General features: G+C 41.4%; 1 protein-coding gene across 2 annotated transcripts; it reads right to left on the reverse strand.

Annotated features, from left to right (window-relative positions):
- Window positions 1-811: 811 nt before the first annotated feature.
- LOC127296927 (polyadenylate-binding protein RBP47B'-like) lies at window positions 812-8,233 on the reverse strand. 2 transcript variants are annotated; one of them, XM_051327175.1, is made up of 11 exons: window positions 7,581-8,233; window positions 5,933-6,233; window positions 4,540-4,579; window positions 4,255-4,403; window positions 3,889-3,965; window positions 3,686-3,816; window positions 3,252-3,348; window positions 2,574-2,674; window positions 2,297-2,493; window positions 1,330-1,774; window positions 812-948 (listed from the first exon to the last, which is right to left on the reverse strand). In XM_051327175.1, the coding sequence occupies exons 1-10, from the start codon at window positions 7,698-7,700 to the stop codon at window positions 1,416-1,418; spliced, it is 1,572 nt and encodes a 523-aa protein (XP_051183135.1). In that variant the 5' UTR covers window positions 7,701-8,233; the 3' UTR covers window positions 812-948; window positions 1,330-1,415. The 2 variants fall into 2 exon arrangements, with proteins under 2 accessions (XP_051183135.1, XP_051183136.1); XM_051327176.1 differs by lacking the exons at window positions 812-948; window positions 1,330-1,774 and having other exon boundaries at window positions 2,303-2,483.
- Window positions 8,234-18,132: the final 9,899 nt, after the last annotated feature.

Here is an 18,132-nt window from a genome sequence, read left to right on the forward strand (position 1 = left end):
GAATTCACAAACCAAGACTTCGAACAGTTCAGCGATGAAGTTATCAAAGAAATCAGAAACAAGGTAATCAACCTCATCTATGGTTTTCATGAGCTGGACACCACCAACCTGTAGGAAACTTATTAGTTCTAGTATCATGATTATTTTCCTAAATCAACAGAGAGTAAGTCAATATAAAGATATTATACATACAAGTGTATACTCAGGAGAATGGATGATAAAGTGCCTCAAAAAGGTTGACAAGCTGATGGCAGTGCATGCATATCTTTCCTTTTTCTTTTTCTTCTTCGATTTTCTTTGTTTCGCAGTATACACTTTACTCCACAATGGATCAGACTTGACCTCATCTCTCCAATCGGGTGGGTTGAGAAGGTTGATTGTAGCTACAGCAGCTTCAAATGCTTTCTTGTCACTCAGGCCCATTGACTTGTAGGTCTGTGCTATGCCAACCAAAAGGCTTGATACAGAAAGAGGATCAGCACGAGCAGGATGCGACTTCAAGAACTTAAGATATCGTTGTATTTTTTGTCTAGTAGATGAGAGAGGAGGAGGATTCTTCATTGTTTTATAGAGATGATCAATAAAGGCAATTTTGTGCACTCCTCTGAAATGTGGGATCATAGCCTCTGCCATTTGGTCCAGATCTTTACACAGATTCTCGTATGTCCCTGGCAAATTAGCCATCTTGGAAACATAGCACCTGACACCAATCTGCACAGCTATGTCATCTTTACTGAAATCCCCACCCCAGCTGAATCCGGACTTGAATGTATTGATGACATCATCCAATAATCCCCCAAGAACAAACCTGCCACTATTGGTGGTCACTCCGATCTCTTTCAAATTATGGAGGACATAAGGTTCACTAAGAGGACATTTTTTCTTGAATTCTTCTAAAGGAACTAAATCACGAGGACAGGGGACCGTGCCTCCATAGCCATAGAATCTCTGTTAAAGAACACAAACTAATGAATCATACAAAACTAGACATTTGAGCCATAGCTGCAGAAAAGAGAAGAGTTCATGGTAACGTTGCGTACTTGGGAACAAAATTAGTCCATGCACATAGCATAATTAGGTAATTCATGCATACAACGTTAAGTCAAACTTTCTATCAGTAATAAGGGTGTTTTTTTTTTTTTGAAGTATTTCAGCAATACCTCTGTTTCTATAAATACTGTGGTTACTTTAAGATGTTTACAACACACTTTTTGGAGTACTGAAAAAAGAGTCCTAAAACACATGCACGACTATACCAGTAAGACATGTTAAAGAAATTAAATGATAGAATCTACATATTTCACATATAACAAAAAAAGGCATACATACCTGCAGCCATGGCTTAAAAGAAGCCAGTATCTCATTGGGCTCATCAGGTAACATACTGTGCAGCCCATATTGTGTTGGTTCTATGTTCAAGGCATCCCCTGGCAAAACTGGCCATGGACAGCCACATGGTAAGCCTGACCACGGAACACTCCAAACTGGTAAAAATCCTCCCCACGGTGGAGCCGAAGAACCAACGGTAGATTGAGTAGATAAGGGCGTAGATGAGGGTGTAGATGAGGGTGAAAGAGAATTTTTCCTTGGAGAAGCAGAACCAGTTGTCTTCTTTCTCTTTTTCTTCTTTTTCTTCTTTTTCTTCTTCTTCTTCTCTTATTATTTATCTCCAGTAAGACAGTTGGGTGCGCTGACACTGACCCAATCTTTAGAGGAAGTGAAACAAGATCCTTGACACGGAAGGACAAAGTCCCCACTTTAACCTCAAGAAACTCTGCAGTAAGCCGGGGAGGAGATGAGAGGGGATCCATAACTGGACAATAACATTACGAGCGCATAAATACTGTCTTTGCGATTAGTGTTACAAAAATGACTTGGCGTTTTACCACGGCTCCATTAGGTAAATTTGAGTGGAATTATTTATCTGGCTTACAGCAAGTAATCTTCATTAACTACGAATTGCTATTCTGAATCCTCAGTTGCTTGAACATTACCCAACTTAAACAAAGGGGCATTTTCGTCCCTATGGGTACTATTAATCACAAGATGCTGATTCTCATTCTAGCTGTATTAAAACTAGCTGGTAGTACATCTAATCATGGTTCTTGACAAGGTTTGGCACTTATATCACAAGTCCATAACAGCTATTGCAATCTGGAAAAATGAGTAGCCTCTGTCGACTTAAAATCTAGGGATGCAAGCCTATCATATCCAACATATTCTATAGCCATACTGAAGCTCCATACTTAGTTACTTACTGTGTTGCACTGGGAACGCCAAAATAGTAAGTCATTACCTTTAGCAGCTCCATCCTGATGCTGAGATCCAGAAGATGCCTTTGGAATTACAGCACTTGTCTGCATAGGTCTGGTTGAGCAACATGCACCATTCGTTTCTGTCACTGCACAGATCTTCTCATTTTCAGCTGCAGACTTTATGAATCCATATCCTTCAGATCCCGCAGTATCTGGATATGTGACAACCTTAACCCCCCTAACAGAAGAGGTGCATGGTTTAGAGCTCAGGGTAAAACAGCCGATCGACAAACTCGTGATAAGTGGGACTGCGCTTACTTGTCAATGTCAGGTAAGTTCACTAGATCATACATCTTGTTCTGCTCCATCCCTGGGATATGGCTCCCAGCTGCTGATGCCATCCCAGTTGCTCCCTCAACCTGGAATGTTGCAGGAGGAGTTAGTTCCTAGTTCGATTCTGCAAGGTTGAAAAAAATATGTACACAGATATTGCGCTACCCAGTTCATAAGTATACGTTTTATAGCTGTGAAGCACAAACATCACATTACCCAGATTTTAAGTATATCCCCTGGGAATAGATGCAAGTTAACCAGGTTGGCTTCACTCAGCTGTCTATCCTAGTAATTTGCCTTCACAACTAAAACGCAAGAGCATGTGCGCAAACTGAATTCTCAGTTATGTTGGCAGTGAACCACCAATTAACAGCATTATTCAGTGGGTCAGCCCACTTGTATCCCTAAAGGGCCGCAAAAGTCAAATATATGCTATTCAAACAATTAATTAGGGTGTGCCCAGTGCAGAAAGCCCCCACACGTCATGGGTTTGGGGAAGGGATTTTCTAAGAAGCCTTTCCCTTGCTTTTTTGTGCAAAGAGGCTGATTTGAACCTAAAACTTTTTTATTACCAATATTGTTTCTAGTGGACCCTGGAGCATACTTTGAGAGATTACTAAATATCAGGTTTGTGAAATATAAATTTAATTAAGGGTGATATACCTGCTTACTGGCAGGACTCCTGCCCCATGACAACCTAACGACTTGCTGACCAATCACTGTGCCATGTAGGCGTTTAATAGCCTCTTTAGCTGATACCCTGAAACAATTATCTTAGTGGTAAACACATCATACTTGAACCATTCAAACAATAACTATATGCTAGCACAAAGAGGAGTCATCAAGAAATGAAACCAACCATCAACAATGTAAAAAGAAAATAGCAACTGTACAGCAAAAATACAAACATATCCACATAAAAATAAATATAAAGGCGTATAGTATCTGTTCCTGTTGAGAGATTTTGACACACCTTTCCCAGATTCTACAGAGTTAAGTTTTCGTTTATGTGCCTTTGTGAAGTTTTCTTTGTTTTTCATTCAGTAATTTATTTCAAGGAATACAACAGTAACCTTTTTTCTTAGTACAGTACTCACATAGATGCAAATTCTACAAATCCACATCCTTTACCAACTGGAATCTTTACACGTATAAGATCCCCAAACTGCACACATATCTGCCTCAGCTCTTCTTCTGTAGCATTTGGATCTAAGTTGCCAATAAATATCTGCAGATGAATCCCAAGGTAAATAGCATAACCAACATAACAGACACCAATCAATATGATAATACTGCTTACAGTGGTCTTTGTAAGATTACTATCTGGTAGGGCAGTTTGGACCTGTGGAATTGTATAAGCTGCTGCTGGGTACATCGCTACATATTAAACATAAAAGAGCAGTTAAAATATATCAACGACAAATACTTCTTCTAAAGAATAAATCTGCTTGCAATAGTTGTTGCGTTGCCTTACAATACTGATGAAACATTGCACTGTACCATTACAGACAGATCATTGTTTTATTAGCACTAACAAGAGATTCATATGAGCCCATGCGTCAAATGAAGTGCCTTATGAGTACAGTTGGTTATAATACAACACACCATCAAGTAGTACTGTGTTGCATTGGGAACACCGACGTAGTAGGTTACAGATAATCATTACCTTTAGCAGCTCCATTCTGAAGCTGAGATCCAGCAGATGTATTAGGAATTGCAGCACTTATCTGCAAAGGGGTGGTTGAGCAAAATCCACCATTTGAATGGTCAGCTCCTGCATGAGGACGCCTCTCATATGCATCACAAACGATTTTCCTGCAACAAATAAATTGGCAGCGTCAGCAGCAAGCAGTAAGGTATTAGCAGTAAGGTATCATGAAAATTGAAAGTGGCAGCAAGTAAAGATTACAGCAAAAATGTTCTGCAACAAGAGAAACATAAAGATTTTTACCTGTTAATTTTTCCAACAGATGGAATGACCGCTTCTTTGCCTGCAATTTATAGAAACCAGTTACATGCAGAACAGCTTTTTTAAGAAAAATATTACACGTAGAACAACTGAGAAAACACATAAAGCTATTCAACAGTAAACAGATGTGGGCAGCAGCAACATGTGCTGAGCCTACTAGTCAGGGCAACATAAAAGCAGCAAATGCAATATAACAAGAGGAATGTGGTGGCAAGCACTGGATAGATATCACCATGGTTGTCAACTGCACGCTTAGTCAACTGCATACGATGAGGCATGCTAAGCACCTTTTCGCTTAGTCAACTGCACGCACACAGACATCACCTTAGTGATACGGCCAACATGGGGGGATGCATGATAACAAAATGAGGGAAGGGAAAGATGTCATGGACGAAGTGCTGGTACAAGTAACAGGGCAAACTGCAAAGCAAGCGTATGATGTCATTAACAAAAAAACAAACAGGAAACCCGACCTTAACCCCAAAGCCACCAATCACAAAAACAAAAGAGAACAGGAAGAAGAAAAGAAGGGAGAAGCAGAAGTACAGAGCATGGCAGCGACAGGTGGCAGAGGCGGCTAGGGTTACACCAGATCAAAGCCCTCAACTCCCGTCATGCTCAGCATGTCATCCCGTGAATGCAGCAAGGTAGAATTTGCATACCAGGGAACATGGGAAGATGAATAAAGGGAGTGAAGAAACAACAGAAGTGGACATTACTGAAGTTAAGAGGATGATCTTATGCAACTATATTATCAGTGGGACCATTTTTGCAAAAGTGGCACCAAAGTTTTGGCATTTTACTGGCATAGTTAAAACAACAATCTATAATAAAGAACATAAATGAGACATTGGTTACCAGTATCCAAATGGTTGTTTCATATTGCACATGCTAGTCTCACAATCAATAATAAGGCACATATACGTATTGCACATACCAGTCTAACAATCTACAGTAAGGCACATCTAAGCGTAACTGCACCGCCACATACTCTGGCTTTCATGATGGTTAAGGACTGAGATGTTTTGAGTTTAAAGTGAAGTTGGAAGTCTCAAGAATGTTGCAAATGCGAGCAGTGCATCTCTTCTCTAGCACGTCAAATGTGCAGTCCACTCCAAACCAAGACTATTTACACCACAAATAATCCAATCAAGTCTAGACTATAGAATGAAATAGGTAAAGTTCCAGAAATATACAGGTTGCAGAAGATCAACTCAATGAAAGGAGACCTAGAACTAAACGAAAACTACATCTAAGCAATAGAACTAATCAAGGACTACATCTAAGCAATAGAACTAATCAACGACTACATCATAACCAGGCCTATATCAGAAGAAATAGAACACCAAAATAGAAGGTTGCAAATAAGCATTACCTTTAGCATCTCCATCATGAAGATGAGATCCATAGAGTATCTTAGGATCTGCAGCACTTATCCGTGTTTGTCTGACTGAGCAATATGGACCATTCGAATGGTCGGCTCCTTCATGAGGACGCGTCTCACCACAGCCGAAAGATGCCCAGTTCAATCTGAATCTATGCTCGGTTCCGGGCATTCGTGCACCATTGTAACTCTGAAGAGCTTTCTGAGCAGCTTCATGTGAAATGAACTCTATGAATCCATAACCTTCAGGAGATCCTGTAATTCTGTTGTGTATCAATCTTACAGAGTGTACCTGCATTTTCAAATGATTGATGTCGTCAGACTACTAACACAACAAGTGGAAAATTTACTCCTCAATAACTGAACAGAACAGAAACACTGCCACCAAGGAAGTGGACGTAGAAAAGAGTACAGTTAACTGAAATCAGCACGACATGGTATAGAGTTGCAAACATGACATGTCAAAACAATATTACATTGCATCATCAGCTTTACACCAAACAAAGTCCAGAATGGGGGCCAGAATGGATCAAATGTCCAGCTATCTAACACTTGTTGCACTGGATGCCAAGGCATGGAATGTTCAAGAGAATTGTTGCAGACAAACAGCTAAAGGCTTACGAAGAAACCGAGGCGTCTACCTTGCAGCAGTTCTAATCTTAGAAGAATCCATAAGCGCAGCTTACTATGTGATGCTTCTTACAAAGCTACAAGCTATGATGAACAAAAACCCCAGAAATGTGAAGAAAACGGAACTAAAACACTACCATGGGCAAGAAAACAACCCGATATTGCTGTTTCAATGAAAACTTTCAACGGAACCACGCTGTTCACTACCATATTTACCTGAATAACTGAACATAACAGAAACACTGTCTCCAATGAAATGGACGTAGAAAAGAGTACAGTTAACTGAAATCGCACGACACGGTATAGAGTTGCAAGCATGACATGTCAAAACAATATTACAGACACATGTCCAGCTATCTAACACATGTTGCACTGGATGACAAAGGCGTAGAATGTTCAAGAGAATTATTGCAGACAACCAGCTAAAGGCTTACTGAGGCATCTAACTTGCAGCAGTTTCAATCTAAGAAGAATCAATAAGTGCACCTTACTATGTGATGCTTCTTACAAAGCTACAAGCTATGATGAACAAAAACCTCAGGAATGTGAAGAAAACGGAACTAAAACACTAGCATCGGCAAAAAAAACAACGTGATATTGCTGTTTCAATGAAAACTTTCAACAGAACCACGCTGTTCACTACCATATTTACCTCTGCATTGGGACATAACAAACAATCACTTGGGCACACGAATTGAAAGCACAGGAAACATAACACGCAACCACTTGGGACATCCACTCGAATTCAATGAAAATATCAACGTCCCTCACGGGAACAAATTCGCTAATTCTAGTACGATGATGAAGCAGCTAACTACTCGAATTCGTAGCTAGAACCAATTTGAGAGCTAAGCATCAAACCCTGATCACCAAACAAAGCACGACCAGCACACCCGAATCGCACCTAGGTAGCAACCCGCAATCCTCCGCCAGCCCGGCCAAATCAGGCTCAAATCGTCACGAGCGGCGAGCCTAGACACAGTTCGTTGGGTGGAAACAGGAAACCTACCTCGCCGGTGAGGGCGAAGCACTCGTAGAGGAATCTCTCGTCGACCCCGTGCTTGAGGCCGCCTATCCAGAGCGTGCGGACCTCCTCCAGGGACGTCGGCTGGCGGTACGGCGCCTCCATGGCGTTCGAGCGGCGAGGGCGAGGGCGTGGCTCAGATTAGGTCGGATACGCGGCGGCGGCGAGAGGGCGGTGGCGCGTGTCGGGTCGGATGCGTCGCGGCGAGAGCGCGGTGGTGGCGTGGCCACGACTGGGTCTGATGCGGGGTGGCGAGAGCGCGGTGGCGGGGTCGGAGCGCGGTGGTGGCGTGGCTACGATGCGGGGTGGCGGGGTCGGAGCGTAGCGGCTAGATGGCGGTCGGAGCGCGGTGGTGGCGTGGCTACGAGGCGGGGTGGCGAGAGCGCGGTGGCGGGGTCGGAGCGTAGCGGCGGCTAGATGGCGGTGGCGTGGATCGATTTACGGCGGCGACGGTCGGATGCAAGACGGCGAGAGGGCGGTGAAGGTGGCGTTGGTGAGAGGAGAGAGCGGTGGCGGCGGGGTGGCGGTGAGGGTGGTGAAGGTGGCGTCGGAATGCGCGGCGGAAGAGCAGTGGCGGCGGGGTAGCTCTGTTTGGAGGGGTCGGAGGAGAGAGCGGTGTATGGGCCGAGTGGGTTCCGGGTCGGTCTGGCCTCGGTCGATCGGAAGTTGGGAACGAGCTTTCTTGGAGGCGAAGAAAATAACTCACATTCCACTTTGATACGGATGACACACTTCGTGACCGTGGCAGGTGTTTAGGACCCATATGTTTTTTTTTTTTTCCAAAACACACTACAAACGCGCTGTTGATGGGAACGCCGTCTTCCACTGAAGAACATTCCATCTTTAATGAGACACAAAAGTTTCAAACCTGAGGTTTGAAACTCTAGTGGGCTGGGGTGCCACTGCTCTCCTAACCACCCTACCAGAGGTTGGTTCTCTCGAACCCATATGCCAATGACCCAATAATGCGTCATTTTGTTACTCCGGTAAATGTGTGTCATTTGTCAAATGTATCGGTCACGACACCACGAAACCGAGCAGTGCTTACGAAAAGGATAGTGCTCAGCGTCCTCGGGGGATCAAGGCTTCCGATCCTCCGCCTCCCGCGTCGTCCGATGCAGCTCGCGTCATCGTCACATTTAAGTCAATAAGGAAACTGTTTTGCCTTGCACGTCTACAGCCCGCATCCTGCACATCGCGCTCACGCTAAGCAAAGCCTCCCTCCCACCACCGTCCCTCCTGTGTGCCACAGCCGCGGCTGGTTAACCCCATCGCAACATCACCGAAGAATCCTGGCACGGTGTTTCTCTCCCCAACCCTCGTGCATCAACTATCCTCATGATGGGCATCCCTCATCACCGTTCTCTCTCCCCACCCTTGCAAGTCGGCATTGCTCCTCCGTGAGCCATAGTCCGCGCCGGAGAACCTTGTCGCCGATGTAGCAGCTGCATGGTGGGCGCTTGCAACAAAGTAGTCCGCCCGTGGTAGCACTGCCGGTAGCCCATCGTAGCAAATCTGATGTCCGGTGGTAGCAACTCCGATGGTCGGTGGTAGCAACTCTGGTGGCCCATGGTAGCATCACCGTTCTCCATGGTAGCAGTGTCGATGGCCCATGGCAGCAATGTCGATTTCCCATGGTAGCACCGCCGTTCGCACTTTGCATCATCACTGTCCGCCATCGTAGCACCGTCATCGCTCCTCGCAGCACCACGCCCTTGGCTGGGAGCACTGCTAGCATCCGCTCGCGGTAGCACCTGCGGAGGCGATGTTGACTGCAGGCTCTGCATGGAGAAGAGTCGCGGTGGTGCAGGAGATTGGGTGAGGGCAGCACACGGCGGCGCATGCAGGAGGATGGGAGGGAGCTGGTAGGATCCTCGCAGGAGTGGCGAACGGGGCTCGGTGGAGACAGAGGCGAAGCGCTGGTCAAGCTCTTCTTCAACCAGAGAAATTTGGGGATAGAATGAAAGAAAATAGATGAAGGAGAGAAGTGGTGGGTGGGACCTGTGGGCACGTGCCACGCAGGGGAGGCGGAGGACGCAACTGTCGGATCCCCGGGTGATAGTTAGCTTTTTCCTTACGAAAAAGTTTGGCTCAGTGGTTCGATGGACGCCCACCTTGAATTCTCGATGGAGTGAATGGCGACATATTTTGTACTCCCTCCATCCACACAAGGATGTCTCAACTTTGAACAAATTTAAATGTATCTAATACTAAAATAGGTCTAGATATAGTTAAATTTTAATAAAGTTGAGATATTTTTTCTAGACGGAGAGAGTATTATCCGAACTTTTGGTACAAGTCTTGGATTGAGCCTATACTTCTATACTTGGTACTTCCAAACGCAAATGCTTGAAACAAGAGATGTTATAATAAAAGCATTAAGAGAGTGTTCTAGCCAATATAGGCGATCTTCCTAAAATTAATACATTATGTTTTTACTACTAGGATCATTATTTTCTTAGTGTTTATTTTTTCCCGCAAAAAACAGTAAGAAAATAAAATGATCCATAAAAGACAAGGAAGATACGTGGGACTCAAGAGCAAAAGAATTTTATGGCAAGAAATAAGATAAATAAAAGCAAATGCTAATGTAAAGACGATCTAAAAATCTACCTCATAATATATTACCCATTGTCCAAGAACAAAAAATATTGGAAAATAATATCCGGTGGTAGTTTACGAGTAAATCCTAGATCATATTCGCAACAAAGATGCATGGAAAAGAATAAAACATAATTAAAGACCATGCAAAGGCATAGATTCTTGATAGATTTAGAAGGCTACACAATCATGCAAAGTAATGATTAGCGTAAAGCACGTGGTTTTCCAAAAAATAATATAGAGAAACACATTGTGGAAAACCTTGCCAAGAAACTCACAAACAATATCCAAAAGAAGAGCAATAAAACCATTTAAAAAATTAGAACTTTGAGCAAACATGTCATATAGAAGCAAGATAATTTACAATATCAATTCTATGTGACAAAACCTTAAATGTTCGCATTTTCTGGGCTTCTAATATGCACAAAGCATATTAATCCCCCCATAATGTGATAAAACATTTATTCTCACAAGAGGCAAATACTATTGAGGGATAATTAATGGACATTATAATTTGAATTTATCATAGGGATGCAATACCACATAGAGACTAGATAATCTTGCAATATTGATGGCAATAACTCGGTGTGTACCTAATCGTTGGGACTCCAAGTGCGTAGTATTGTAGCGAGCGTCTTTTCCCCACGAGGATGACTCGAGGGTTTATATCGAACTCTTGGGGAATTGGCTAGAGGCTGATTTCTTCTTCTCCTCTTTTAGCAACATGCAAAGCAAAGTTTTTGTCTTGTGTCTCCAACTCCACCATGTGGTTGTCAAGCACAAAGTTTCATATTAGTAATATGAACTATTAATATAAATAAAACAAAGTAAAGTAAATAAACTAAGCAAGCAAGATAAATGTACTGAAAAGATGGTTATTTTGGGTTTTGTGTGTTTACAAGTGAAGAAAGTATTTTTGTATTTATGGATTGGTAAATTGAAGAAAATATTAAGTGTAATAATTGTGTTGGAAATGTGTTTCTGATGATTTAAAATGGTCCGAGGTTTATGGGTTCACTTGTCTACTCTCTTTTTAAGTTATAGTGGACACAAACAATTAATCAAAGACATAATATTGGTGGAAATTCAACATGTGTTTGATAAAAATTTATATGGGCATCACGTCCTATCATAGAGATGATGCAACACATCTCTCTTATACTCTTCAAAAAGGGAAAACTCCAAGAAATCTTGAATTAGCAATCAACATAGTATAGTCTTAAGTAATTTGACATTATGTTTGAATCACAAATATGCTACCTTGACCAAATAAGATTATCTAAATGTCACAAGATAATTATGGCGCATGAATTCACTTTATCTAATGAGGCAGCAAAAGAAAGGTAAATACTATAGTAGATCTTGAATTTATTTTCACTATTCAATCAATACCACGATATTACTCCATCTAATACACACTTCTCCCCACACATACTCTTGCATACAAGTTGGATCAGAACAAGTACTTAAGAACATGGTACATGATTGATGACGTTGGGACTCTGAGGGCAGAGTGTTGCGTCAGCGAAGTATTTTCCCCACAAGGGTGACTCGAGGGTTTATATCGAACTCTCGGGGAACAGGATGAAAGAGTATCCTCTTCTCTCTTCTTCTAACAATCCTGCAGGTAAAGTAAATGCCTTGTGTTCCCAACTACACCGTGTGGTTGTCAAGCACAATGTTTCGTGTAAGTAAATAACACAAGTAGAAATAAAATAAGTAAAAAAACTAAACTAGATAAAATAACTAAGTAAAATTGTAAAGAGGTTGATTGTTTTTGGTGTTTTGGATGCAAATGAGAAAAAGTAATTATTTTTGTATTTTCAGATTAAAATAGTGTAGCAAATAGAAAACAATGTAAAAGCAGGTGTTTCTTATGATGAAATGTGGACCGGGGTTCATGGGTTCACTTGACTATTCTCTCTTAAAGTGTTTCTTATGATAAAAAAAACAATTCATCAATGAGATATGAAGGTGCAGATAATATTATATGTAAGATCAGAATTAATATGGGCATCACATCTTAACATAGAGATGATGCAACACACCTCTCTTATACTCCATAAGAAATAAAACTCACCAATCTTGTATTAAGAATTAACAGAGCATATCAATAAGTACTTTGGCATGAAGTTTGAATATCAAATATGCTACCTTGAACAAGCAAGATCATCATTACTGTCACATGATGAATATAACATATGCATTCGCTTTATCCCTAGTGAGGTAGCAAAAGAAAGGCAAAGCCATAAAAGATCTTGAACATATTGTCACTATCCAATCACTAAAACCATGCTACTCTATCTAACACACACATCACCCCACACACGCTCTTGCATAGATGTTGGAGCAGAACATAAACTTAAGAACATGGTACATAATATGCATCTATCAATACATCCCACCATATAATAAGATCGGATGTCATAAAACAATATCATAGAATAAGGATCCACCACATAGGTATTACAAATATGACCATAATCATGATAGGCAGCTCATATGGCACTAAGAACTATGAAGAACATGAGAGAAATAGATCAAACTACTGCCACAAACCCATAGTCCAGAGGTGGATGATACGTCTCCGATGTATCGATAATTTCTTATGTTCCATGCCACATTATTAATGATTTCTACATGTTATATGCACATTTTATGTCATATTTATGCTTTTTCCAGAACTAACCTATTGACGAGATGCCGAAGGGCCAGTTCCTGTTTTCTGCTGTTTTTGGTTTCAGAAATCCTAGTAAGGAAATATTCTCGGAATTGGACGAAATCAACGCCCAGGGTCCTATTTTGCCCGGAAGCATCCAGAACACCCGAGAGTCGCCAGAGGGGGGCCACAGGGGCCCCAGATGATAGGCCGGCGCGGCCCAGGCCCTGGCCGCGCCGCCTTATGGTGTCGTCGCCTCGTTGACCTCCTGACGCCGCCTCTTCGCCTATTTAAGCCCCCTCGACCTAAAACCTCGATACGAAAAAGCCACGGTACGAGAAACCTTCCAGAGCCGCCGCCATCGCGAAGCCAAGATCTGGAGGACAGGAGTCTCTGTTCCGGCACGCCGCCGGGACAGGGAAGTGCCCCCGGAAGGCTTCTCCATCGACACCACCGTCATCTCCATCAACGTTGCTGTCTCCCATGAGGAGGGAGTAGTTCTCCATCGAGGCTCGGGGCTGTACCGGTAGCTATGTGGTTAATCTCTCTCCTATGTACTTCAATACAATAATCTCATGAGCTGCCTTACATGATTGAGATTCATATGATGATGCTTGTAATCTAGATGTCGTTATGCTAGTCAAGTGAATTTTACTTATGTGATCTCCGTAGACTCCTTGTCCCACGTGTGTAAAGGTGACAGCGTGTGCACCGTGTGGGTCTCTTAGGCTATATTTCACAGAATACTTATTCACTGTTATGAATGGCATAGTGAAGTGCTTATTTATATCTCTTTATGATTGCAATGTGTTTTGTATCACAATTTATCTATGTGCTACTCTAGTGATGTTATTAAAGTAGTTTATTCCTCCTGCACGGTGTAATGGTGACAGTGTGTGCATCCGTGTTAGTACTTGGCGTAGGCTATGATTGTGATCTCTTGTAGATTATGAAGTTAACTATTGCTATGATGGTATTGATGTGATCTATGCCTCCTTTCGTAGCGTGAAGGTGACAGTGTGCATGCTATGTTAGTACTTGGTGTAATTGTGTTGATCTATCTTACACTCTAAGGTTATTTAAATATGAACATTGAATATTGTGGAGCTTGTTAACTCCGGCATTGAGGGTTCGTGTAATCCTACATAGTTAGTGGTGTTCATCATCCAACAAGAGGGTGTAGAGTATGCATTTATCTATTCTGTTATGTGATCAAAGTTGAGAGTGTCCACTAGTGAAAGTCTAATCTCTAGGCCTTGTTCCTAAATACTGCTATCGCTGCTTGTTTACTGTTTTACTGCGTTACTACTGCTGCGTTACTACTGCTTGTTTACTGTCCTGGACAAAGCACTTTTCTGGTGCCGTTGCTACTACTTATTCATACCACCTGTATTTCACTATCTCTTCGCCTAACTAGTGCACCTATTAGGTGTGTTGGGGACACAAGAGACTTCTTGTTTTGTGGTTGCAGGGTTGCATGAGAGGGATATCTTTGACCTCTTCCTCCCTGAGATCGATAAACCTTGGGTGATCCACTTAAGGGAAACTTGCTGCTGTTCTACAAACCTCTGCTCTTGGAGGCCCAACACTGTCTACAAGAATAGAAGCTCCCGTAGACATCAAGCACTTTTCTGGCGCCGTTGCCGGGGAGGAAAGGTAAAAGGCACTCATACTCCGGTTCCAGGTAACAGTACTTTTCTGGCGCCATTGTGCGTGTGCTCGAAGCTATTTCCTTTAGATCCTGCAATTGCATCTTTTTGTTTCTTGTTTACACTAGTTAGGCATAATGGAAAACAACAAAAATATGAGAGATCTTTATGAACTTTATCTTGAATTAGGACATGATGTGTTTGAAGAGAGAATTAAAAAACCCATGGAACTTTATATGCATGCTAATGGGAATGTTATTAATATGAATGCTTTGAACACTATTGTTGCTAATGCTATGGAAAATTCTAAGCTTGGGGAAGCTGGTTTTGATGAGCATGATCTTTTTAGTCCCCCAAGCATTGAGGAGAAAATTTACTTTGATGATACTTTGCCTCCTATTTATGATGATTATAATGATAGTAGTCTTTTGTTGCCACCTACTATGGAGAGTAAATTTGATTATGATTACAATATGCCTCCTATATTTGATGATAGCTACTTTGTTGAATTTTCTCCCACTATTACTAATAAAATTGATTATGCTTATGTGGAGAGTAATAATTTTATGCATGAGACTCATGATAAGAATGCTTTATGTGATAGTTATATTGTTGAGTTTGCTCATGATACTACTGGACATTATTATGATAGAGGAAAATATGGTTGTAGAAATTTTCATGTTACTAAAACACCTCTCTATATGCTTAAAATCTTGAAGCTGCACTTGTTTTATCTTTCTATGCTTGTTGCATTATGCTTCATGAATTTGTTTATTTACAAGATTCCTTTTCATAGGAAGCATGTTAGACTTAAATGTGTTTTGAATTTGCTTCTTGATGCTCTCTTTTGCTTCAAATACTATTTCTTGCGAGTGCATCATTAAAACTGCTGAGCCCATCTTAATGGCTATAAAGAAAGAACTTCTTGGGAGATAACCCATGTGTTTATTTTGCTACAGTATTTTGTTTTATATTTGAGTCTTGGAAGTTGTTACTACTGTAGCAACCTCTCCTTATCTTAGTTTTGTGCTTTGTTGTACCAAGTAAAGTCGTTGATAGTAAGGTTCATACTAGATTTGGATTACTGCGCAGAAACAGATTTCTTTGCTGTCACGAATCTGGGCAAAATTCTCTGTAGGTAACTCAGAAAATTATGCCAATTTACGTGAGTGATCCTCAGATATGTGCGCAACTTTCATTCAATTTGGGCATTTTCATTTGAGCAAGTCTGGTGCCTCAATAAAATTCGTCTTTACGGACTGTTCTGTTTTGACAGATTCTGCCTTTTATTTCGCATTGCTTCTTTTGCTATGTGGGATGGATTTCTTTGTTCCATTGACCTCCAGTAGCTTTGAGCAATGTCCAGAAGTGTTTAGAATGATTGTGTCACCTCTGAACATGTGAATTTTTATTATGCACTAACCCTCTAATGAGTTGTTTCGAGTTTGGTGTGGAGAAAGTTTTCAAGGGTCAAGAGAGGAGGATGATATACTATGATCAAGAAGAGTGAAAAGTCTAAGCTTGGGGATGCCCCGGTGGTTCATCCCTGCATATTTCAAGAAGACTCAAGCATCTAAGCTTGGGGATGCCCAAGGCATTCCCTTCTTCATCGATAAATTATCAGGTTCCTTCTCTTGAAACTATATTTTTATCCGGTCACATCTTATGTACTTTACTTGGAGCGTCTATATGTTTTTGTTTTTGTTTTTGTTTGAATAAATGATTGCTTGGGAGAGAGACACGCTCCGCTGGTTCATATGAACACATGTGTTCTTAGCTTTTAATTTTCATGGTGAAGGTTGAAACTGCTTCGTTAATTGTTATATGGTTGGAATCGGGAAATGCTACATGTAGTAATTGGTAAAAATGTCTTGGATAATGTGATACTTGGCAATTGTTGTGCTCATGTTTAAGCTCTTGCATCATATACTTTTCACCCATTAATGAAGAAATACATAGAGCATGCTAAAATTTGGTTTGCATATTTGGTCTCTCTAAGGTCTAGATAATTTCTAGTATTGAGTTTGAACAACAAGGAAGACGGTGTAGAGTCTTATAATGTTTACAATATGTCTTTTATGTGAGTTTTGCTGCACCGCTTCATCCTTGTGTTTGTTTCAAATAGCCTTGCTAGCCTAAACCTTGTATCGAGAGGGAATACTTCTCATGCATCCAAATACTTGAGCCAACCACTATGCCAATTGTGTCCACCATACCTACCTACTACATGGTATTTCTACGCCATTCCAAAGTATATTGCTTGAGTGCTACCTTTAAACAATTCAAAATTTATTACCTCTGATTTGTGTCAATGTTTTATAGCTCATGAGGAAGTATGTGGTGTTTATCTTTCAATCTTGTTGTGCAACTTTCACCAATGGACAAGTGGCTTCATCCGCTTATCCAATAATTTTGCAAAAAGAGCTGGCAATGGGATTCCCAGTCCCAAATTAATTAATAAAAATAGACACTCCTCCATGGTATGTGATTGATTGGACGGCACCCGAAGGATTCGGTTAGCCATGGCTTGAGAAAGCAAAGGTGGGGAGGAGTGTCATCATAATAAAACTAAAATAAAAAGGCACTCCTTCATGGTATGAGATTGTTGGCAGGCACCCGAAGGATTCGGTTAGACATGGTTTGTGAAAGAAAGGTTGGAAGGAGTGCCACACAAAAATAAAATAAAATGGGAGCCGCTCTTTGAAGGTTTGTCTGGCAAGGGGGTTAGAGTGCCCACTACCATTCGTTGACAACAACAAACACCTCTCAAAATTTTACTTTTATTGCTCTCTATATGTTTTCAAAATCAAAGCTCTAGCACAAATATAGCAATCAACGCTTCCCTCTGCGAAGGGCCCTTTCTTTTACTTTTATGTTGAGTCAGTTCACCTATTTCTCTCCATCTCAAGAAGCAAACACTTGTGTGAACTGTGCATTGATTCCTACATACTTGCATATTGCACTTATTATATTACTCTATGTTGACAATATCCATGAGATATACATGTTACAAGTTGAAAGCAACCGCTGAAACTTCATCTTCCTTTGTGTTGCTTCAATACCTTTACTTTAATTATTGCTTTATGAGTTAACTCTTATGCAAGACTTATTGATGCTTGTCTTGAAAGTACTATTCATGAAAAGTCTTTGCTACATGATTCATTTGTTTACTCATGTCATTACCATTGTTTTGATCGCTGCATTCACTACATATGCTTACAATAGTATGATCAAGGTTATGATGGCATGTCACTCCAGAAATTATCTTTGTTTATCGTTTACCTGCTCGGGACGAGCAGAAACTAAGCTTGGGGATGCTGATACGTCTCCGACGTATCGATAATTTCTTATGTTCCATGCCACATTATTAATGATTTCTACATGTTATATGCACATTTTATGTCATATTTATGCTTTTTCCGGAACTAACCTATTGACGAGATGCCGAAGGGCCAGTTCCTGTTTTCTGCTGTTTTTGGTTTCAGAAATCCTAGTAAGGAAATATTCTCGGAATTGGACGAAATCAACGCCCAGGGTCCTATTTTGCCCGGAAGCATCCAGAACACCCGAGAGTCGCCAGAGGGGGGCCACAGGGGCCCCAGATGATAGGCCGGCGCGGCCCAGGCCC

Source organism: Lolium perenne, chromosome 4, assembly GCF_019359855.2.
Source record: "Lolium perenne isolate Kyuss_39 chromosome 4, Kyuss_2.0, whole genome shotgun sequence".
Taxonomy (NCBI): Eukaryota; Viridiplantae; Streptophyta; class Magnoliopsida; order Poales; family Poaceae; genus Lolium; species Lolium perenne.